Source organism: Ochotona curzoniae, unplaced genomic scaffold (genome assembly GCF_017591425.1).
Source record: "Ochotona curzoniae isolate NIBS_2020 unplaced genomic scaffold, NIBS_Ocur_1.0 contig_883, whole genome shotgun sequence".
Lineage (NCBI taxonomy): Eukaryota > Metazoa > Chordata > Mammalia > Lagomorpha > Ochotonidae > Ochotona > Ochotona curzoniae.
In genome coordinates this window covers 18,989,722-19,012,614 of record NW_024466599.1, presented here as the reverse complement: position 1 = coordinate 19,012,614, position 22,893 = coordinate 18,989,722, and the positions used below count along the sequence as shown (strand labels likewise).

The window sequence follows — 22,893 nt, the reverse complement described above, 5'->3', positions numbered from 1 at the left end:
TAGGGAACACTTGTGAATTCACATTGTCATGGCAGAGCTTAAGTATTGCTACAAATGATCAGGTGCTTTTTCCTAGCAGTCTTGTGAAGTGACCTGCTTCCTTTAACTAATTCTTTATAAAATGTCCTTATGTTGATAAAAGACATTCCACAAATTCTCAACTAACCTAACAGACATCACCATCTGCCAAACACCCACCCATTAAACTACCCCCCAAAACACCAGCTTGAGGAAGTGAATGCAAAACAATTTAGGTTCACCTAGCCACGTTAGATTTCTTTATAGAGAAAATACCAGCAAAGACAGAATATCAGACTGAACAGTGCTTTCTGCTCTATAAACAAAGATCAGCTCATTTGTATTCCTTTTGGCTAACTTAGCAGAAAAAGTTCCTTTTACAAGTTTCTGCCAGTGGTCAGACAGCTCCTTTTACCAATTTCTCACGCATGAAAAAGTTACCTGGTAACAGCAAGCTCACTAAAAGCTAGGTAGACTTTTTCATCTTAACTGTGAATAAAATGAACATATATGAGGAGTTGCATGGGGACATCTATTAAATTGCCTCCTACCAAACCATTTTCTTTGAAAAAAAATCTTTTTAGCTTAAACAGGTGATAGGATGCCTCTGCTTGTTTCAGGAAAATTTACCAAAAATATTTAGACTTAAGAATTTTTTTTTTCAGACTGAAGAATCTTGCGCCACCCCTTTCCTCACCAACATTCTAAATTTAAAGATAGGGAAAATGCTTAAAATGTTATATATACATAACAACTGTTGTCATTTGATGTCATCCATTTATCCCAGGTGCAATCTACAGTACACCAAGTTCCTGTGGCAATGTACGGCATCCATTTAGGCCCATTTAATAGAAATTTATATAGACTTTTAAGGCAGTTTTTTTTTTAACGTTTTTTGACAAAGTGAGGTATGCCCAATAACTTATTTATTTATTTATTTAAGATTTATTTTTATTACAAAGTCAGATATATAGAGAGGAGGAGAAATAGAGAGGAAGATCTTCCATTCAATGATTCACTGCCCAAGTGAGCACAACGGCTGGTGCTGTGCCAATCCAGAGCCAGGATCCAGGAACTTCTTCCGGGTCTCCCACACGGGTACAGGGTCCCAAAGCATAGGGCCGTCCTCGGCTGCTTTCCCAGGCCACAAGCAGGGAGCTGGATGGGAACCCATAACTTATTTAAATGCTGAATCCAAACATAACATAAACCCATATTTAACATTGCTCTTCTTTGGGAAAATACAATTAATTTTATTTTCCAGAAATTCTCAGTGATGGAAAACTTGTTTCCTCAATTTTCATTTTTATGTATTGATGCTTTATTTACATGTAAAATCAACTCACTTAAAATGACTTAGGATCCTCTCAATGTGCCTTTTAACAATTTTTGTTAAATATGTAGCAACTTAAGTCATTATACATCCTTGGGTTTTTTTTTTTTTTCCTTAGCCTATTCCAATCGACAACCTGATTGTCCATTATGAGATACGGCTAGAATTATGAAATACTATAAAAGCTGTAAAATTACTTGGAGCTTCTGCGTTACAAATAAATCAACTCAAAGTATGGGCAAAGCAAGTTAAAGAATACATCAGGTGTCCCACTTATATGATTTGGAAATATGTATAATGACACCTTGTTGCTAGATGTGTATATGGACATAAAGATCTGCATAGGGCTGTTAGATATCAGACTTAGGATAGTGTTTCTAGGGGTCCACATGGACTAGAGCTGAATTTTTTTTAATTATCTTATTTTGATAATCTTTACATAGTTGATTAGGGCACAAAGGGTTAAGGGCTAAAAGAAAGTGGTAAGTCCATTCCTTCCACATTTTCTCTTTTTCTGTATTATTATTTTTTTTAAGATTTATTTATTTTTTTTAAGATTTTTTTTTGTTATTATTTTTTTATTGGAAAGGCAGATATGCAGAGAAGAAAGACGGAGAGGAAGATCTTCCCTTCGATGATTCACTCCCCAAGTGAGCGCAACGGCCGGTACTATGCCAATCCGAAGCCAGGAGACTCTTCTGGGTCTCCCACACAGGTGCAGGCTTTGGGCCGTCCTTGACTGCTTTCCTGGGCCACAGGCAGGGAGCTGGAAGGGAAGTGGGGCTGCCGGGATTAGAACCTGCGCCAATATGGGATCCCGGGCATGCAAGGCAAGGACCTTAACCACTGCGCCACCATGCCGGGCCCAAGATTTATTTATTTTTATTGGAAAGACAGATATACAGAGAGGAGGAGAGACAGATCTTCCGTCCGATGATTCACTCCCCCTGAAACCAGGATCCAGGAACAACTTCTGCATACCCCACATGCGGGTGCAAGGTCCCAAGAATTTGGGATGTCTGTGACTGCTTTCCCAGGCCACAAGCAGGGAGCTGGATGGGAAGTGGAGCTGCCGGGATTAGAACCAGTGCCCATATGGGATCCTAGTGCGTTCAAGGCAAGGACTTTAGCTGTTAGGTCATGCCGCCGGGTCCTCTGTATTATTTTTTTAAGGTTTATTTTATTTTATTGCAAAGTAGGATATACAGAGAGGAGGAGAGACAGATGTTTCGTCCGATGATTTACTCCTAAGCAGTCACAATGGCAAGAGCTAAGCCAATCCAAACCCAGGAACCCATAGCCTCCTCCAGGTCTCCCATGTAGGTGCAGGGTCCCAAGGCTTTGGGCTGTCCTCCACTGCTTTCCAAGGCCATAAGCAGGGAGCTGGATGGAAGGGGGGCCACTGGGATTAGAACTGGTGTGTATATGGGATCCCAGCGCATGCAAAGTGAGGACGTTAGCTGGTAGGTCACCTCGTCGGGCCATGGAATTTAGTTAATATTGTGTAAGATGGATATGAATTGATGGATGTTTCTGGTGTCTGAAATCTTTTTTTTTTAATCTTTATTTTTTTAATTTTTTCTTTAAGATTTATTTTTTAAAATTTTTATTGGAAAGGCAGATATACAGAGAGGAGAGACAGAGAGGAAGATCTTCTGTCCGATGATTCACTCCCCAAGTGAGCGCAACGGCCGATGCTATGCCCAGCTGAAGCCAGGATCCAGGAACTTCCGGTATCGTACACGCGAGTGCAGGGTCCCAAGGCTTTGGGCTGTCCTCGACTACTTTCCTAGGCCACAAGCAGGGAGCTAGATGGGAAGTGGAGCTGCTAGGATTAGAACCTGCGCCCATATGGGATCCTGGTGCATTCAAGTGAGGACTTTAGCCACTAGGCCACACGACCGGGCCCTGAAATCTTTTAAAAGTGTTAACTGCTTGGGACCTGGCGTGATAGTGTCGCAGTTAAAGTCTTCACCTTGAACATGCCAGGATCCCATATGGGCGCTGGTTCTAATCCCAGCAGCTCCACTTCCCATCCAGCTCCCTGCTTGTGGCCTGGGAAAGCAGTCACAGGCAGCCCAAATTCTTGGGACCCTGCACCCACATGGGAGACTTGGAAGAAGTTCCTGGCTCCTGGCTTTGGATTGGCTCAGCTCCAACCATTGCAGCCACTTGGGGAGTGAATCATCAGATGGAAGATCTTCCTCTTTGTCTCTCCTCTTGTCTATATATCTTTGTAATAAAAATAAATCTTTTTAAAAAAAAAAGTGTTAACTGCTTGTATAAGGAACCTTTCTTATGTCATCTTAAGCTTGTATTTTCCTCACCCTATAGTGAAAAGCATTTACAGAAATGGCAGGAGTGACAGAGATCTTCCATGCACTGGTTCACGCCCTAAAAGGCAGCAACAACCACGGGCTTCACCTTGGTTTCCCCACACACACCACGCAGCAGGGGTCCAAGCCCTGGGCCATCCTCTGCTGCTTTCCCAGATGCTAGATCAGAAGTGGAGCAGCTCAGACCCAAATCAATGTTTTTATAGGATACCAGCATTACAGGCAGTGGTTTAACTTCATGTGCCATAATGCAAGCTCCTAGACCTTTATTTCCTGCTTACTGGTTGGGAAGTAGCTCTTCCTCATAATGGCATGTAGTAATCTTTCATTTCATGCCCTCCAATCCCTCTGAGTCCCATCTTCCTGGTATCTAGCCAGAGGAAGGGAAACAAAAGCAAAGAGGTGTACTCTCATCCTTAACAGCTCCATCCGGCAAGCAGCACCCATCATGCTCAGATTCCATGGGAAGGATGTTGGCTGACTAGTTCTTCACCACAGAGGAGAGGAATTAGGGGCACAACTGGGAAACGTAATCTAGCCATGTGTCCTCCTAGGCAGGGGATTTTGGTAGAAGGCTGGGAGTCCTTCATGAACACCTGCAGTATCTACTGTTACCTGTGCTGCAGTAAACATCCTTGCTCACAGCTCTCGATGTACCTGGGCAATAGGAGGGTCTCTGTATACACCGAAGATGGGGAAGTATATCAATGACAGCAGGTACTGCCAAGCTGTTTGCTTTGCTCCACAACCTACATAGAGCTAATACTGTTGGACTTCATTTGTTAGTCAATTAAAAAAAAAATTTTTTTTTAAAGTCTCTCTCAGTGTGATTAGGATTATCCATGTTGAGTTCTGCTGATCTCTGATCTTACAAAGAAAAAAGGATCCTAAAAGAGCCTGGGCAAGTTTCCCATTGTGATTGATTTAATTCTCGGATGGCAGATTTCAAGGGTGAAAAAGATTACTGCACAACTGCCTTTGGAACGGAGTCTGAGCTCCTCCCTATCGCTTCCCAGCTTCTACCCCAGAGTGTCACCAGGAGTCAAAGAACAACTGCGAACAGGATTCTAACAAGTGTCATTTATTTCTTTTGTCATTGCCAAACATTCCCCAAGTCTTACTCACCAGAAATAAACATAGCTTCTTCATCTTTCCTCCCTGACAACCTTCATGGACTGAAAGGGCTTTAAGGGGTAACTTTGAATGGTGTAGCTCAGATACACCATTTCCTTCACTTGTTTCAATGTGACCTATTCTGGCAGTATCCAAGTCTGAATGCTCCCTTGTTTGAAAGTGGTCTTCACAAAAGCCCACATTTTAAAGCTATTTGGAGGAGCACGGAGAACAGAGTGGTAATACGCCTTTCAGATCTTGGAAAGGTTGTACTTGTCCATATCAGGATTCTTGTTTTATACAGCATCTGCCACAAAATAGGCAAGGATACGTAAGACCTATTCTTTACGTAAAAGGGGAAGAAAATCCAGAAACACGACAACAAAGCTGCTCTAACAAATGCTCTAGAGAAAGCCACCCTAATGCACAAATAGCCCGGGCAACATGAGCAGGCATGAGGTACAGAGAGAATCCTTCTTTCCAGCTGCAGAACAGTAGCTGCGCTGGTACCATAGTCTTAGGACATAGAGAGGACAGAACTCCATATATAAAAGCGCACAGAAGGACAACATACTCAGAAAATTCAGAGACAGAGGTTGGCTAAGGGGATCAGTAAGGACTTGGTGTGGGGTGCAGATGAACAAGTGAGGTAAAAAGTCCAGGAGAGAAGGAATGCACACCTTCATTTCCAACCTCAGTAGCATCACCAGGAGCACTGTGTCAACACTTCAGGGTAATGTATTTCTCCATCTTTAAAGCCAAGGTGGCAAAAGCAAGCTTCGAGGGGCACTGAAAAGAGCAACAGTAATGGTGGGGTAGTATTTATTGCTGCTTCTAATTTTTCTTTCTAGTCATTTTAATTCTGAGGACACTCCTAACGCTGCTTGTCATGTCCCAGTTTAGCTAGTGTAGAGAGGTCCTAGCTCCTATATCCATTTTCTTATTTTCAATCCTAAAACCACAGTGAATTCAAACAGCCTCTGTAAAGCCTGTTTCCAAGGAGACAAGGTATTACATGAGTGGCAACAGTTCTAGCTTCTAGGCATACTGTATCACAAACACAAAATGACAGATCAGTTACGGTTTTAAAAATGAGCTTAAGCTGTTTTTTAACCTAGACAATGGAGCAGCTACTAAATCAATGGATCTTTCAAGAACATTCTATACCCCAGGAAGGAAAAAACAACAGAACAAGTTTCTTAGTCTTGTACAGGGCAAAAGAGGCCTATACTTGGCCTTAAGAAGCAGCTCTTTGGGCAAGGGAAGAGAAAAACAAAGAGGACTCCAACAAGGAATAGCAGGAAAGCCTACTAAAACAGGAGGGAAGGAAAAGCGAAGAAGTAGGGAAGACAATGAAATTTACACAGGAGGAAGGAGCTGAGAAAGTACCAGCCTTACACAGAGAGCTGGAAGCATCTTCCCACAGCCCCCGACTCAGCTCTCCCCACACAGGTCCTGGGGCAGCAGCATCCCATCCACACTCCTGGGAGGGCGTTCACTCTGCCTATTTCCTTCCTCGTTTGTGATTAGTCTTTGGGACCTTGGCCTTCTGGAACTGGGCTGGCACTGGCTCCTGCTCTGGCTCCTTACAGGAGGCTGACACTGTCAGGTCCTCATTGCTCCTCCTCTGATCCTTTCCTACTCTAACACTCAGCTCGGGGTCAGGAAGCTCAGGGCCAGGCTGCGGCCGCCTTCTCAGAGATCTTCGGCTCCGCTGCTGCTGCCTCCGCTTTTCCTCCTCTTGCTGCCGCTGCTTTATCTTCATCAGCTTCTCAAAACTTTTGGTTGTTGTTGGGTTTACAACAAACCAATCCTAGAGAGGCAAAATCGGAACATCATCAGGTCAGAAATATCAAGAGCATAAAGCAAGAGCAGAGGCAGAAGTTTTTAGGATAAAGGACTATCCAGGCCAGAATACACAAAAAGACACGGAACAGTATCTTAGAATTGTGCATTTTTTACCAGAAGAACTCAACATAGAGCAGCTCTAAAAAGTTAATACTGTTTTTGACAGGAGTGAGTGTTGATCATTTACTAAAGCGATCTACATGAGCCACATGAGGCTTTCCATTTCACAGTACTGTAGGGGTGAGGAACATGAATGCCGCTGCGGGATCCCCTGGGTGAAAATCCCAACTCTAGCTGTGTGCCCGCAGGCAAATGATTCAGCTTCTTTAGCACTCAATTTTAAGTTAAGGGGAGAGAACAGGAAAACCAGTCAGGAAGTACTTCTTGAATACTTGATTCACTTGAATTTAATCAAGTGATCTGCTCAGTCACATCTATCAACTTAAAGGACATAGCAAGGAGAGACCAACACCATCACAGGCTGTAATCAGGAGGCTCCAGAATGTGGACAACTATGACAAATGACATGGCTTTTTAAAAAGACCTTCAGAAAAGCTGTAAAGTGAGAGAGTTCACAAAAGTAAAGTGAACACTTGGATTTACAATGCTAATCTCTTCATTCTTTTCTTCTTTCCTTTTCTCTGGGTTGATCCACTTGCAGGCAGCCTGCACACATCATGACATTGCATAGTACAGGCTTAATTCGCATGCACCTGCCCAAGGACAAGGTGTTCTGCACAACTACAGTACGATGATCACATGTGGGTGATCAAATGTCGGAATGTCAACATTCATACCATTATTTAACAGTCTATTCTTATATCCCCAATTCTAAATGTATTTTAAAAAAAAGCTACTGGGGGCAGGGATTTGGAGTAGCACTTAAGACACCACTGGGGAAGCCCATTTTTGTATCAGAGTCCTTAGGTTTGAATCCCAACTCCAATCCTAACTGATTCCAGCTTCCTGCTAACATCCATCCTGGGAGGCAGGCATGAAGGCTCAAATAACTGGGTCCATGAAAGCCACAGGGGAGACCTGGACTGAGTTCCCAGCTCACAGATTCAGTCTGGCACAGCCTCAGCTGTTGCAGAAATTTGGGGAATTAATATGGATGGGAGATTCTCCCTCTTTCTCTCTGTAACTCTGCCTTTCAAATAAAAATAAATAAAGCTTAAAGCCTGAGGGAAAAAAATATATTAAAATTTGTTTCTGGGGCCTGGCGCAATAGCCTAATGGCTAAGGTCCTTGCATTGCATGTATTGGGAATAGGGGAGCTAGTTCTAATCCCAGTGGCTCCACTTCCCATCCAGCTCCCTGTTTGTGGCCTGGGAAAGCAGTGGAGAATGACCCAAAGCCTTGGGACTCTGCACCAGCATGGAAGACCTGGAAGAAGTTCCTGGATCCTGGCTTCAGATCGGCTCAGTTCTGGCTGTTGTGGTCACTTGGGGATTGAATCATTGGACAGAATATCTTCCTCTCTGTCTCCCCCCTCTGTGTATCTTCCAATAAAAATAAATCTTCAAAAATAAATAAACAAATTTTCCTTTGTAAAGTTTTATTTATTGGTAGTTTTCACTTGAAAGGCAGAACAAGAGAGAGACATTTTCCTCCACATCTGCTCCTTCCCTCCCCAGACCCCGACCCATGGTGGGGGCCATGCTAACAGCCCTCACCTGCTGCCTCCAGACTGCAGGTTAGCAGGAAGCAGGACCAGACGCAGAGTAGGGACCTGAACGCAGACTCTACAGGATGGGACACAGGCGCCCCCGCCAGCCAACATCTATCCCTACCAGTACACAATTTTCACAAACTTTCTGAAAATCCCTTATATAATTACTTACAGAGCGAATTTTACAGAGTATTTTTAATGCTAATGTCTCTGCTCTTTACAGTTCCTTAAGTTCATGGCTTACATACGGGGTCTACAAGATTGCAAAAACATGGTGAGCAAGCAGAGACCTCACCTCGGCGTGCACAGAGTTGATGTGATACTTGACACCACTCTCTGACACAAATTCTTTTTGACATAGAAGACACCTATATTTTCCAGCCACAAAGTTTCCCTATTTCCAAGAGAAACAGAAAACAGAATTATTAATAAAATCAACACAGACCTGGTCTGCTTGTAAAGATCATTAGTGAAAAGAAGAGATTCTATTTCGTCAAAGTTAAGGAAGAAAAAGATTTAAAACAGCTTATACACACACACACACACACACTCATATATACTTTGTCCAAATTGGACAAACAATCATCCAAATAAATCCTACAAAAGAAAGAAAACAAACACAAAAACAAAAACCAAATCCTAATCCTAATGCAATCCTTACCGAACACACACCACAGCTCCACCAGGGCCTCAAGTCCTCCCACTCTTCTTATGTCAGAAAGCACAATTCTATGCTTTCCTATGCTCCTTTCACTCCCAGGTTCTCCTGGTTTGTTCCCTAAAATAAGCCAGACTCCCCAAATTCACTGAATAACTGTTCCCACTATACTCCACTGTTGCAAAACATACCTCAGAAGTCCAGAATTAGAAGAGTAACATCGGGCTCAGCACAGTACCCTAGTGGCTAAAGTCCTCACCTTGCATGCAATGGCATTCCATATGGGCACCGGTTCTAATCTCGGCAGCCCCGCTTCCCATACAGTTCCCTACCATATGGGCACTGGTTCTAATCCCGGCAGCCCAGCTTCCCATACAGCCCCCTGCCTATGGCCTGGGAAAACAGTTGAGAACGGCCCAAAGACTTGGGGCCCTACAACCATGTGGGAGACCTGGAGGAAGCTCCTGGCTCCTGACTTTGGATTGCCTCAGTTCTGGCCATTGCGGCCACTTGGGGAGTGAATCAACAGATGGAAGATCTTCCTCTCTGTCTCTCCTCCTCTCTGTATATCTGACTTTCCAACTAAAAAAAAATTAATTAAGGAAAAAAAAAGAGTAACATCCGTAACACCTAGGTTAAGGATCAAGATGAGAAACTCCTCAGCAAGTCTGCACCAATGTTTTGATGCCTCTAACTCCATTGTTCAATTTTCTCCGCCCCCAGCCCCTGCGCCCTCCCGCAGGCTTGAGGTTGCCATGGTGCTCATTTTGGGTGAGGAGACATTGCTGAATGGGACTGGAAAATGGTAGCAATTCCCTTGACTAGTGGGTTGTAGGACAGCTGGGTCAACATGGAAAAGATTCAGTGAAGTGAATGGCTGTTAGACTGGCACCTTTCCCACCTCCCCTCCCCAGAGGCCAGGGAAATTCAAATGAGTTTAGAGGGTCTTCATGAACCCTGAGAGAAAAATGCATGTTAAGCTCATTCTCAGAAGAGCAAGGCCCAATGAGATTGGGCAGATCCAGAGAGGGAGAGCCTCCGGAAGAAAGTGAGTCCCTGGGAAGGACTCAGAACTCAGACATTTTTCCTCCTGTTTCTCAACTGGTAAGACTTACAGGTTGTGGGCCTGGCATGATAGCGTAGTGGTTAAAGTCCTCGCCTTGCACGCACAGGGATCCCATATGGGCGCCAGTTCTAATCCCGGCAGCTCCACTTCCCATTGAACTCCCTGCTTGTAGCCTGGGAAGGCAGCAGAGGACGGCCCAAAGCCTTGGGACCCTGCACCCATGTGGGACACCCGGAAGAGCTTCTGGCTCGTGGCTTGGGACTGGCTCAGCTCCAGCCATTGCAGCCACTTGCGGGGCGAATCATTGGACGAAGATCTTCCTCTCTGTCTCTCCTCTTCTCTATATATCCGCCTTTCCAATGAAAATAAATAAATCTTAAAAAAAAAAAAAGACTTATAGGTTGTGTTGGCTTTTATGTATTCTTAGACATATTCTGGCATCCTACCCAGTAACACAGCAAAAATCTGAAGCACCCTCAGAGGCAACAGTAACCAGGATGACCAACTGTTCACCTAAACTGAATCCTCTTCCATGTCAGACTATTTTGAAGGATATGTTAACATTAAGTTTAAACAGTTACAAACCAATGTGCAAGAGCCCAGGTGAGCTTTAAGACCAGACACACTACTGTAGACGGCCTCACAACCCTGAAAAGGAGAAAAGAGAATGTGAACACGATGTCCAACAGCATCCAGCTCAACACAAGCCATCTAGTTATTCATGCCGGTCCACCACACATATGTGGAGGGAAAAGACAAATGGTTACACAAATTGAACCAAAAAGGACTCCACGAACAAGTCAAGGAGAGGTACAATAAAAAGGAAAAGGTGAACATGCTTTTTACAAATACATGATTCTGTTCCCTGGCACTCTCTCTGGCACTCAAGGGAAATAGAAAAACTGGAAGGTTGTTTTAAAACTACTTTAATAGTGACAATGTCTCCGTTTACAGTCCCTCGCCATGGAGTGCTGCCTACACAGGCATGGCAGTGTCAAGAGGCCTGAAGCCTCTGCCACCATGGACAGCCTGCCCTCCCTCGGAAGCTGCACTTGCCCTTTGATTCCTTTGATCGATACAATGCCATAAAAGCCACTACAAAAAATCTGCATTGACAGAAAAGACAAGTCAGTTGCTTGGGAGTCCAGCTACCCCGCAGAAGACAGGCCACAGGCAAAGCCAAGGACCCTGCCAGGTGAGGTTGCAGAGAAGCCAATGAGAGTCCCAGCTGAGATTTCTGCTGAACGCACTCCTAGAGGTATTCCCAGCTGACACCACATACCACAGCAGAAATATCCTGCTGGCCTCTGGAAGAATCACTGATCCAGAGACTTGTGGACAAAGTAATGATTGCTTTAAGACACCAAGATTTAGGTTTTTCATCACAAAGGAATAAACACTGAAACGAGCAAATGCTAGACCAACAATTACTGAACACATGGGTACCTGGTTAGGACACTGAATACGATGGTACTTCTTGATATCTGACTTCCATTTGTGCAGCACTTCCTGGCTGAAGGTAGGGAGCCCAGGACGAGTGTATTTTAACTACAAGACAAGAAATATTTTATAATTAAAGGAATCCAACACCCAACCGGAATATCACAAAGCTTCATATCTAATTTCTCATGTTACATAATTCTGGCATCTACAAATGTAATTTCATATATAAAAAACTGAAGACATAAGATCCTCTTAAGTTCCTGAATGACTAGATGTGTATAACCAACTGCTGTTTAGTCTCAGAAAAACCTGACTTTCAGCAAAGGACCAAATATAATGATCTACAGTTAGAGGGAAAAAAAAAATCAGAGCAGTAAACAAAGGCCAATTTTTTTTTGTTGTTAAAAGGTAAAATATGTATTTGCACATTTAACAGAAATATATGAATAAAATGCAGGCCAATATGTTAACTCACATAGTTTGTAGTTGGTACAGAATTTTTTAATGGTTTTAATATTTTTTTCCTGGCTCTCTTAATTCCTAGCATTTCCTTAATGATTGTATGCCTTTTTCACTATTTTTAATTTCATTTTTTTTCAAAGATGTATTTGTTTTTATTGCAAAGTCATATACACAGAGAGGAAAAGAGACAGAGAAGAAGATCTTCCGTCCAATGATTCACTCCCTAAGTGACCTGAACGGCAGGTGCTGCATTGATCCGAACCCAGGAGCCCAGATCCTCTTCTGGGTCTCCCATGCGGTGCAGGGTCCCAAGGCTTTGGGCCATCCTTAATTGCTTTCCTAGGCCACAAACAAGGAGCTGGATGAGAAGTGGAGCTGCCGGGATTAGAACCGGCGCCCATATGGGATCCCTGTCCGTTCAAGGCAAGGACTTCAGCCACTAGGCCACTGCACCAGACCCTCAATTTTTTAAAGATCTATTTATTTTTATTGGAAAGTCAGATTTACAGAGAGGAGAGACAGAAAGAAAGATCCTTTATTTGCTGGTTTACTCCTCAAGTGGCACCAAAGGCTGGAGCTGAGGTGATCCAAAGCCAGGAGCCAGCAGCTTCTTCTGGGTCTCTTGTAGGAGGACAATTGATTGGATCTATAGGATTAGTTCACAAAACAGAGAGATATCTCCAGGCAAGGTGTGAGAACTGCATAATCTATATGTAAATTTCTCAAACCCTCCTCCCTTATCCCATGTGACCCTCAGTCTACAAAAGCCTGATACTACTAACAAACTTAGGCTGTTGACTGACAGTCAGTAATCCAGGTATGATTATCATCTCCATGCACCAAGGTCATGCTGCCAGACAGCGAACAGTCTCCCACGCAAGGGCAGGGTCCCAAGGCTTTGGCCCATCCTCTGCTGCTTTCCCAGGCCACAAGCAGGGAGCTGGAGGGAAGTGGAACAGCTGGGACATGAACTGGCACCCATAAGGAATCCTGGTGCTTACAAGGTGAGGATTTAGCTTTTGAGCCATAATACCTAGTCCTCTGAAACTCTTGTTGCTATCCTGGATAATAATAGGTCCTTAACTCTAACCTTAGTCTTTGTGTTATATATCCAGTCAATGCTTTACCAGCACTACCACAGAGTCATATACCCAGCTTCCTTTTTGCTTAATGAATGCTCCTCCCCTGTAAGATCTATTATAATCCAAGGGCTTTCAAACGGGCCCTGCGCCCCTCAGAAGCATGCTTGAAAACATGTAAGAGAATGACTAACGCAACAAGCAGAAAGCCAAGTAAAAAGCCTTCTTTGGGCTTGTCATCCCCAGTTACTTGGAGCAAATAAGTTTTTAGTTATTTTATACACTGATGTTTTTCTCAACTTTAATTTTGAAACAAAACGGAGAACAATAAAAACAAACTGAAACCACTTAACCAAATAGCAAGTATGTATGCACTAACACATGGACACACTCAACAGAAACTGAAGCTGGGAATTTGGGCTCTCTCTGGAAGTGGTCTAGAATTAAAGAGGGAACCTTAAGGAACTTTTGAAATACAACGTCCTTCTAGGACATTCCTTGAATTCAAACCTGATGCTGGCTCAAACATAATCCATCTCCGAGGAAAAAGCAGTAAATACTGCTTATCATGCACACATTCCAGTGAATTGACCTTGCTTTACACAGTAAAGCACAATGTCAAACACAATGGTTTCACAATCAGTACGGGTCACCACATCACCTTCCGATCGTCGGGGACCAGATCCTGAAGCACCTTCCTCTTGGGCCACTCCTTGGCCAGTTCGGCAGAGGCTAGCTCCTGCAGGTGGTACACTGCGATTTTGGCAGACCGTCTCTGAACTCGGCCCCCACTCTTTGGCTCCAGGCTCATGTCCTTTAAGCACTCTGCCTGTCCCGATTCTGGAAAGAAGGAGATCTGCAAGAGTGAGACAGAGCAAAACACAGGCCTGGTAAGTGGCTTTCATCACAGCCAACGACGAAACGCTGCTCTGAGAATCAAAAGAGCTATTGATAAGCTTCCTGATCACCAAAATTAAGCTCCATCATATTAACGCACATTTTATTGGCACAGAAAAGCATCGTAACAGGATAAAAGCAGTTCTTTTGTAGTAAAAGTGGCTAAGTTTGAACACACTCAATCCATAATTCACAACACAGTAAAAATATTAGCTGTAAATAGATCATAGTCATAAGTGCATGATATAAAACTTTCTCAAAGAAAGCATGGGAGAACATTTTTGTGATCCTAGATGTGAAGCTAACAGGTACTTAAAAAAGTTTGTGGAAAATGAAATTTCAAAGGGTATTTTTGTACAAAGACTTTTTAAATCCACGCATATAAGTATTTACGTAAGAGAATTTAAAATTTATGTTCACATTAAAAACAATTATGTAGGGTCCGGCACAATAGCCTAGCGGCTACAGCGCTTGCCTCACCTTACATGTATATAGTCAGATAACTGCTATACCATCAAAACAGAGAAAAGGGCCTGGCGCGATAGCCTAATGACTAAAGTCCTCGCCTTGAACATGCTGGGATCTCATATGGGTGCTGATTCTAATCCCAGCAGCCCCGCTTCTCATTCAGCTCCCTGTTTGTGGCCTGGGAAAGCAGTCAAGGACGGCCCCAAGTCTTGTGACCCTGCATGGGAGACCAGGAAGAAGCTCCTGGCTCCTGGCTTCGGACTGGCTCAGCTCTAGCTGTTGCGGTCACTTGGAAAGTGAACTATCGGATGGAAGATCTTCCTCTCTGGCTCTCTTCTCAGCATATCTGCCTTTCCAATAAAAATAAACAAATCTTAAAAAAAAAACTCACGTAAATGTTTATACCAGCTTTAGTCACAACTGCCAAAAACTGGGCGTAACTCCAATGTCCTTCAATTGAAGAAGACAATCAACAAGTGAAGCATGAATACAATGGAATCCTGGTCAGAAATACACAGGAATTAGTGACACATGCCAACACGTGGGTGAATCTCACATGCTTTATCCTAAGTAGAAGAAGCTGGATTCAAAAGGATACAGATGGCCTAAACAAGGCAAAACAACAGGGACAGAAAGATCAGTGGCTGCCGGGGCAATAAGAACTAACTTCAGAGGACATCAAGGCTATCTTTGAAAAAGACTCATCTATGTATTTGGAAGATAGAGTTAGAGAAAGAGAAAGAGACAGAGAGAGCTTCCATGTGCTAGCTCACTCCCAAAACGGCTGTAAGGGCTGGGGCCGAACCAGGCCCATATTTACAGTGGAGCCCAGAACTCCACTCAGGTCTCGCACAGGAGAGCAGGGTCCGAGGATTTGGGTCACCCGCTGCTGCCTTTCCAGGGCGTTAGCAAAGAGCTGGACGACAAGCAGAGCAGCTAGGCGTCAACCCGTGCTCACACGAGATGCTGCAATCACAGGTGGCACATTACATACAGCCACGCGGTGAAAGTGCCGACACAAGGCATTTTGAAAAGGGACAGAATTTTTCTCTCCTTTTTTTTTTCAAGATTTATTTACTTTTTATTGGAAAGACAGATATACAGAAAGAAGGAGGGGCAGAAAGGAAGATCTTTCGTCTGATGGTACACTTCCCAAGTGGTCACAACAACTAGAGCTGAGCCAATCCGAAGCCAGGAGCCAGGAGCTTCTTCCAGGTCTTCCACACAGGTGCAGGGTCCCAAGTCTTTGGGCCATCCTCGACTGCTTTCCCAGGCCGCAAGCAGGGAGCTGGATGGGAAGCATGGCTACTGGTATTAGAACTGTCATGCATATAGGATTCCTGCGTGTTCAAGGTGAGGACTTTAGCCATTAGGCTATCGTGCCAGACCCTTTTCTCTGTCTTAATGGTAGTAGTAGTTACCTGACCATATACATGTATCAAAACTCAATATTGAACATTGAAAAGACAAATACAAATGCATGCACATAACACTTTAACAAAAATGATTATTAAAAAAAAAAACAACACACACACAAATAGGACAGGAAGGCTAGAAAATATAATCGGGATGGTGAAGTGGGGAATGGAATTGATGAACCAGTTAAACAGATTCAAACAAAATTTTTAGCTAAAGGGGAAGCTTTTGGTTTTAAAGAGTTTACTTCTCCATGGATATACTTTGAACTTTGACTTTTATAACCTAATAACATTCAAAAGGGAGAAATCAAGTAAAGAACAAGGAAAAGAGAAGCAAAGCATTTGAAGATTTAAAGGGGATATACATGTCAAAATGCTGCACAGTGGCCCATAAATATGTACAACTATTGTGATGAAGGATTTTTTTTTTTTTTTTAAAAAGAGAGGAGGGTACAGGCAAGGAACCAAAAATACCTGGTCTGGCAGAGGGGTGAGCACTCACCATGAATGCAGCCCCACACACAGTCTAGGAAGGAGCAGGCAGTACTCACGGGCCCGTGCTCTGACCTCAGGTGATACGCCAGGCCAGCCTTCGATCTGTACGGCTTTGCACAGTGGTGACATTTCAGGGTCATCTTCTCCAGTTCTGCAGCCCCTTTGCCGCATTTTCTGACATGGTACAGATACCCCATGATGCTGGTGAAGCTACTGGAGCAACTCTGAACACAGAAAAGGAAGCCTTTAGAATCTTACATTTTTTGGCTTCTTCTGTAATTTAAAAAAAAAATTTTTTTTAATATTTTTCTTCTCTTTATTTATCTGAAAGGCACACAGAAAGCAAAGGAGCGAGAGGGAGAGAGAGAGACCAAGACCTTCCACATGCTGCTCACTCTCTGAAAGGCCAACATGGCCAGGGCCGCACCAGGCCAAACAAGAAACCTGGAACTTCCTTCAGCTCTCACACATGGGTGAAGGGTACAAGCTCTCGGGTCACCTCCTCCAGGCACAGGAGGGAGCTGGGGTGTTAAGTAAAGCAGCTGAGATTCAAACCAGTGCCCATGTGGGATGCTGCTGTTGCAGGCAGCTTAACCCATCATACCACAACGCCAGCATCTCTGTTTTCTTGTTGTCTTCTAAAGATTTTCTTATTTACTTATTTGAAAGGCAGAATGACAGCGACAGAGAAAGAGCGCAACCATCTGCTGGGTCACTCCCCAGATGGCGGCAACAGCTGAGGCTTTTCCAAGCCAAAACCAGGAACGTGGAATTTTATCCAAGTCTCTCATGAGGGTGACAAGGGCCTGGGCACTTAGACGGTCTTCCACTGCTTTCTCATAGACACTGGGTCAGGGAGCTGAATTAGAAGCAAAGTAGCTGGGACTCGAATCAACACTCTGATTTGGGATGTCAGAATCAAAAGTGGTGACTTAACCTAATGCAATACAATGCTGGCTCCGTGATAATACAAATTTCTAGTCTGCCACAAAATACCACCACAAAATACAAAAAGACCTTGTGATATCACAAGACCCTCTCTAACATTTCCCATTGGTGCAACCCTTTCTTATTCCTGGCTGTCCTGTCTATGACTAAATATGATATTCTATCAGTGTGGTTAGCATTTGATTAACTACCCTGTGTAAAGGACTTCTCTTTGGTCTGTGATCCAGCCCTAGCCCACTATTAAATACCCAGCAACATCAACAGTGAGGTTACTGGGAACCTCTTCATCACACCAAAGAGAGTGAGGCAAGGAAACCTCACTGAACTAAAGACAATTAAATTTTTGGAGTTGATAAAATTAAAAACCATTAATGTATTTGAGACACCTGAAAAACCAGGAGCCACTTTTATGCCATTAAGACAGCATAAAAGTAGGAGTTCCCACAGGGAAAAAAAGGAGAAATGAAACACTAAAGCCATCGGCCTGTATTTTGCTCTTACCTCGCGCATGCACCTGAGCTTCCCCAGTCTCTTCAGAACTGTTCGGAGCCGTTCCCTTTCACTTGGCTCATCTATTTCATCACCAGCTTTCAAAATGGGCTAGAAATCAAGAGAAGAAAACAGGAAGGTGACTCATGGAAAAGAGACACACTGGGAAGAAATCATGAAGAATTAAGGACTACAATAACAATTAAGCTGATGCCCAAAAAAGTTCAAGGCAGCTGACTGTTGGCTCTCCTCAATTTCTCCAGAACAGGCAAAAGTGAAAACAATGGAAGTAAGAGTTTTGAGTCTCCACTTCCCAGGATATAAACCTTTAGGACTAACAAAACCTACTGATCCACCACAAAGGTTTCCTGGTGTAGGTCTTCTATCAAAGGGATCTTCTTCCTCACATAGGCCCCAGGTCCCAGAGCCTAAGCCATCTGCACCAAGCTATCATACTCACCTAAATAGACACCCAACACCACAAAGGCTCATAAACAACAAAAGATATTCTCACCAAGCTATTATGATTTGCCATGACGTGATACTTCATGCCTGCCAGTGAACGCAGTTGTTTCCCACAATGATGACAAGTAAACATTTCCTAAAAGAAAGCAACATTCTGCTCAAGGTTGAGCCATATATCAGAGAAGCAGAATACCTATACCTGCCAAGGAATGGCCTGGGCACTCAGTATGTATCACTTCTCCATCAACCTCTCATGGGCTACATGGATCATTGTATCTTTCTTCACCATTTCTCAAATGAGGACACTGAAGTCCAACACAGAAAATTCAATGTCACAGATAGTGGGAGGCAAAGTGAGAACTCACGCCTGAGACTTTCGCATTCAAGCCTATTTCCCTATAGCACCATGCTGCCATTTACCCACTATAACCCAACAGAACAGGGATGTGAAATTCCACAAAACATCTAACCTGTTTACAGTTCTCCATGTGTTTCTTTAAACCCTCTATAGTCTTCCTCCCAACCGCCTGGCAGGTAGGACAAGAGACGCTGCCTTTATCCACAATTTCCAAGTACCACTGCTCTTCCAAACTGCCTACAAAGGAGAGAAGGGAACACTCAGTCATCTGCAGCATCCTCCAAGAACAAAAGTAAAATCCTACAACTTTAAAACGATTAGAGAAAAGGTTTGTTCTTTCCTGGTAAGCAATCATGAAGAGATTTTACTGTGGGTAACTTCTAAAAGTGTTTTTTTTTCCCCTCAGATAAGATATTTCTGAGATTCCTACTCATTTCCTCTGGAGAACCAGTCCAAAGTTCAGTAGTTATAAAGAACAGGCCAGGGAATGACACTGTAGCATAGCAAGGTAAGCTCTACCTGCAGCGCCAGCACCCCATACAGGCACTAGTTCAAGTTCCAGTTGCTCTACTTCTGATCCAGCTCCCTGCTAATGTGCCTGGGAAGGCAGCAAAAGATGGCCCAAGTGCTTGGGCCCTTGCACCTACAAGGGAGACCCAGAAGAAGTTCCTGGCTTCTGGTTTTAGACTAAATGGTCCACTATTGGGACCATTTAGGGAGTGAGCCAGTGGACAAAAGATCTCTCTTTCTGTTTCTTTTTCTTTCTATATTATAACTCTTAAAAAAAAAAGAAACAAAGAAACAAAAGAAAAAAGGACAGCACTTTTTACAGAGCATGTAATAACAGGATATATAACAGCCAGTTTGCTAAATGTTCCTTAAGTATATAACACCATGCTAAAAGTTTTTTTTTTTATCTCACTTAATTGTCTCTGTAACTCTGACTGCCTCTGTTATCCCTATGTATAGGCAGGAAAATGGATCTTGCAAAAATTTAAAAATTCGAGGCAGGTCAGAAAGTTAACAAAGAGCCAAAATTGAAACAAATGTCTGCCTGACCTCTAAACTCAGGCCTCCTTGAAGAATTCTCTAGGACTTCATTCCTTCTAGGCAACAGCAAGTCCCAGCCGGAGAATGACATCCCACCAGGTATCCAACAAAGAGCATACCTGCTGCATAAACTGGCGGCTCCTTCCGAATGCGACGAGGCTGAGGTTTGGGACTAGGCTGAGTTTTTGGCCGCTGCTTCCTCCCTAGTTCAAGACAGAAACTTGAAGCCCAACAGATCACCTCTGCTAACCCCACTCTGGTGCCACAATCTCCTTCCTCCCCTTTTTCTCAATACCTGCTACCCCACTCCCTGCACCGACTCCTGTGAGTCTTGAATGTTCACAGTGTAAAACAAGGTGGAAACAAGGCATTCTCTGCCTCCTCCAGGTCCTGAGGGCTCGGAGCCTCTCAAGGGCTCTCCCTGAAGCCTCTCTCCCCTTCCTCATCCAAGAATAAAGCCCAGTCACCCACTGGCAAAAACAAACAGCAAAGTTACTCCCTTACCATAAAGCTTATGCTTCTTCTGCGGAAACTCCCGATAGTCGTCATCTTCCTCCTGCCTGGGTTTCCTTTTCCCTTTGGTTGCTACAGCACCTGACCCTGAAATACCATAAGGAAAAGAGAGTAGGTCCACTCTGTAAATGAACCTCGGGTCTCCCTTTAAAACAGTATTCATGGCAAAAGCAGATGGCAGCCAGGGAGCACAGGCTTTCTTTCCAGAACCGTGTGACATTTGCAGGGGAGCAGATGCCAATGGCTCACTGGCTGCCTTACCCTTCCCACTGTCTTTTGGATTGTTCCCCAACGTACAAATAAAAAGGTCCTTTGAATAATAGGCCTTGTTTGAGCCTGAGCTTGACTTGAAGATAACACTAAAGCAGAGCAGCTCAAGAGAGAGGTCTACCTAAGACCTTTGACATAGTGACCATCTAGAATATTCTATCCTGAACAATCCTTGCACTGGCACTAAATCCTCCAACAGAAGGCCAAACCAGAGGAACTGGAAAGAAGTTCAGAGGCTTTGAAACAGAAAGACTGAAGCTAACGACCCCTGAGGAGAAAGAGCAACAGAATTTTATTCATTCAAGAAATTCACTAAATGTGACACCCAAATGCTTTCAAATTTTTAAATACAATCACAAATGGAAGCTTATGTGGCAATTATTCCATCTTGAGCCACTTGGACCAGTTACTTCCGGCTTTAGAGAACACACTTGTGGAATGCGACGGACACTGATACCTTCAACGTGAGCAGCAGCAGTCGCTTTGATCCTTCTCATCTTCATCCAGTAAGTGGATTTTCGGAATGAGGCTGGAAAATCACTCACTGGTTCACAGGAAGAGGCAGATGAAGAGCCACTTAAGGAGTCATCATGAGGGATAGTGTACTGGAAACTGTTGTCCTTTATGGAGCACTGAGTCCTGCTACGAACACAACACAAAAGATATACGGCACAAGTGTGAGTCAGGAGTAAAATGGTCTATCCAGTCTGCCACAAGACGATAACCAAGTTGGTTAGCTATGTAAAAAACTAAGAAATCTTACATAAAAACAGAAAGTAGATTGTAATCTCAATTACAGTGGCTGATCTATCCCAACATATGGTTAATACTCTTTCATTATAATCAGAAAAAGTAAGCAATGCATATACAAATGATTACTTTGTAGATGAGATACAAAGCCCTTAGATTTATCTGAGAAAAGCCAGGAGGCAAAGTAAGAGGGTGTTCTGCCACAGTTCCGAAGTCTGTAGATCTGTACCCAAGTGTGCCCAATCATTCCCATCGCTCTGTTAAAGGAACAGTAACTAAAAGGTATCCCTGGGATCACAGAGGGAAAGAATAGTTTGCAGGACCAAATCCTACCATCTTCCTTCTCCCTCGCTTTATCCCTTAACCCTGACGCCCTGTCTTCTACAGGTAATAAAATACTTAAACTTCACAGCTGGAGGAAGGGTGCTCTTTTGCCTAAGGTAAGCTGGTCAGAGAATTCTGGTATGTCGTTAGGTTCAAGCTGCCACATCTGAGACCAGTGGGTGTGTCAAATAACAAATATTACCAAGTGACTACAAAGAACCACACGTTCTGCTTGGCTTAAGATGCAGTAAAGCAGAATCCCCAGCACTTCCCATGCCCAGCTACATATCTGCTTTACATTCGGAGTTTACCAGGATTACTGTGGCTGCTGAGCTTAACATGCTCCACACTGCAGAATAAACAAAGGGAGAAGAGACAACTTGTTGCCATGGCAGACAAGAAATGAGGTGGGCTGTCTGTAACATTTTGTAGCAGAGAGGTGAAGTTTTGTAGTAGAGAAGACAAGTTCCCAGAGCGAAGTTAATACTCTCAGAAGTAGATATTACTCTGCTCAGAACTACAAATGGAAGTTGGCTTGTAAGACAGGGCGCTGGAAGTAACAGTGGTGACCAGCTTAAGAAAACACATAGATTGGGCCCAGACACAGTAGCTAATGGCTAAAGTCCTCGCCTTGATTGCACCAGGATCCCATATGGGTACCTGTTCTAATCCTACGCGCCCCGCTTCCCACCCAGTTCCCTGCTTGTGGCCTGGGAAAACAGTACATCCTAAAGTCTTGAGACCCAGCACCGAGGTGAGAGAACAGGAAGAGGCTCCTGGCTGCTGGCTTCGGATCAGTGCAGCACCAGCCATTGCTGCTGCTTAGGGAGCCAATCAACGACCAGATCTTCCTCTCCGTCTCTCCTCCTCTCAGTATATCTGACTTTCCAATTAAAATAAATAAACCTTAAAAAAGAGAGAGAGAGAGAGAGAAAGAAAACACATAAACTGAACTTGGCTCAACGGCTCAACTGGTTAATCCTCTACTTGTAAGTGCCAGGATCCTATAGGGGGCTGGTTCATGTCCTGGTTGCTCCACTTCCCATCTAGCTCCCTGCTTCTAGCTTGGGGAAGCAGCAGAGAATGGTCCAAAGCCTTGGGATCCTGCACCATGTGGGAGATCAGGAAGAAAATCCTGGCTCCTGGCTTCAGATTGCCTCAGCTTTGGCTGTTGCAGCCAGTTGAGGAGTGAACCAGCAGATGAAGATCTTTCTACTTCTCTCTGCCTTCCCAGTAAAAATAATTAAAAAAAAAAGAAGGGGGAAAAAACACACACACACAAACTGTGGTAGATGCCTACAATGGAATACCAGTTAGCTGCTGAAGTGACAAACCAATTCTACCCTTGATGCCATAAACATAACTAAAAACCATACTACTAAATCGAATCATAAACGAGACAGGCTCACTAGTACAATGC

The 22,893-nt window shown here is 43.7% G+C and overlaps 1 protein-coding gene across 1 annotated transcript in view; it reads right to left on the bottom strand.

The window, feature by feature from the left end:
* Positions 1-4,759: 4,759 nt before the first annotated feature.
* LOC121164762 (zinc finger protein 512) overlaps positions 4,760-22,893 on the bottom strand; it is a 33,055-nt gene continuing 14,921 nt past the window's right edge. The window contains exons 3-14 of the mRNA XM_040992988.1: positions 20,857-21,041; positions 20,121-20,216; positions 19,736-19,819; positions 18,679-18,803; positions 18,258-18,344; positions 17,756-17,854; positions 16,363-16,530; positions 13,690-13,884; positions 11,491-11,592; positions 10,630-10,692; positions 8,616-8,714; positions 4,760-6,613 (exon numbers count right to left, since the gene is read on the bottom strand). Of these exons, the coding sequence (XP_040848922.1) occupies positions 6,305-6,613; positions 8,616-8,714; positions 10,630-10,692; positions 11,491-11,592; positions 13,690-13,884; positions 16,363-16,530; positions 17,756-17,854; positions 18,258-18,344; positions 18,679-18,803; positions 19,736-19,819; positions 20,121-20,216; positions 20,857-21,041 (1,612 nt within the window). The 3' untranslated portion in view covers positions 4,760-6,304. The remainder of the gene's footprint in view (positions 6,614-8,615; positions 8,715-10,629; positions 10,693-11,490; positions 11,593-13,689; positions 13,885-16,362; positions 16,531-17,755; positions 17,855-18,257; positions 18,345-18,678; positions 18,804-19,735; positions 19,820-20,120; positions 20,217-20,856; positions 21,042-22,893) is intronic.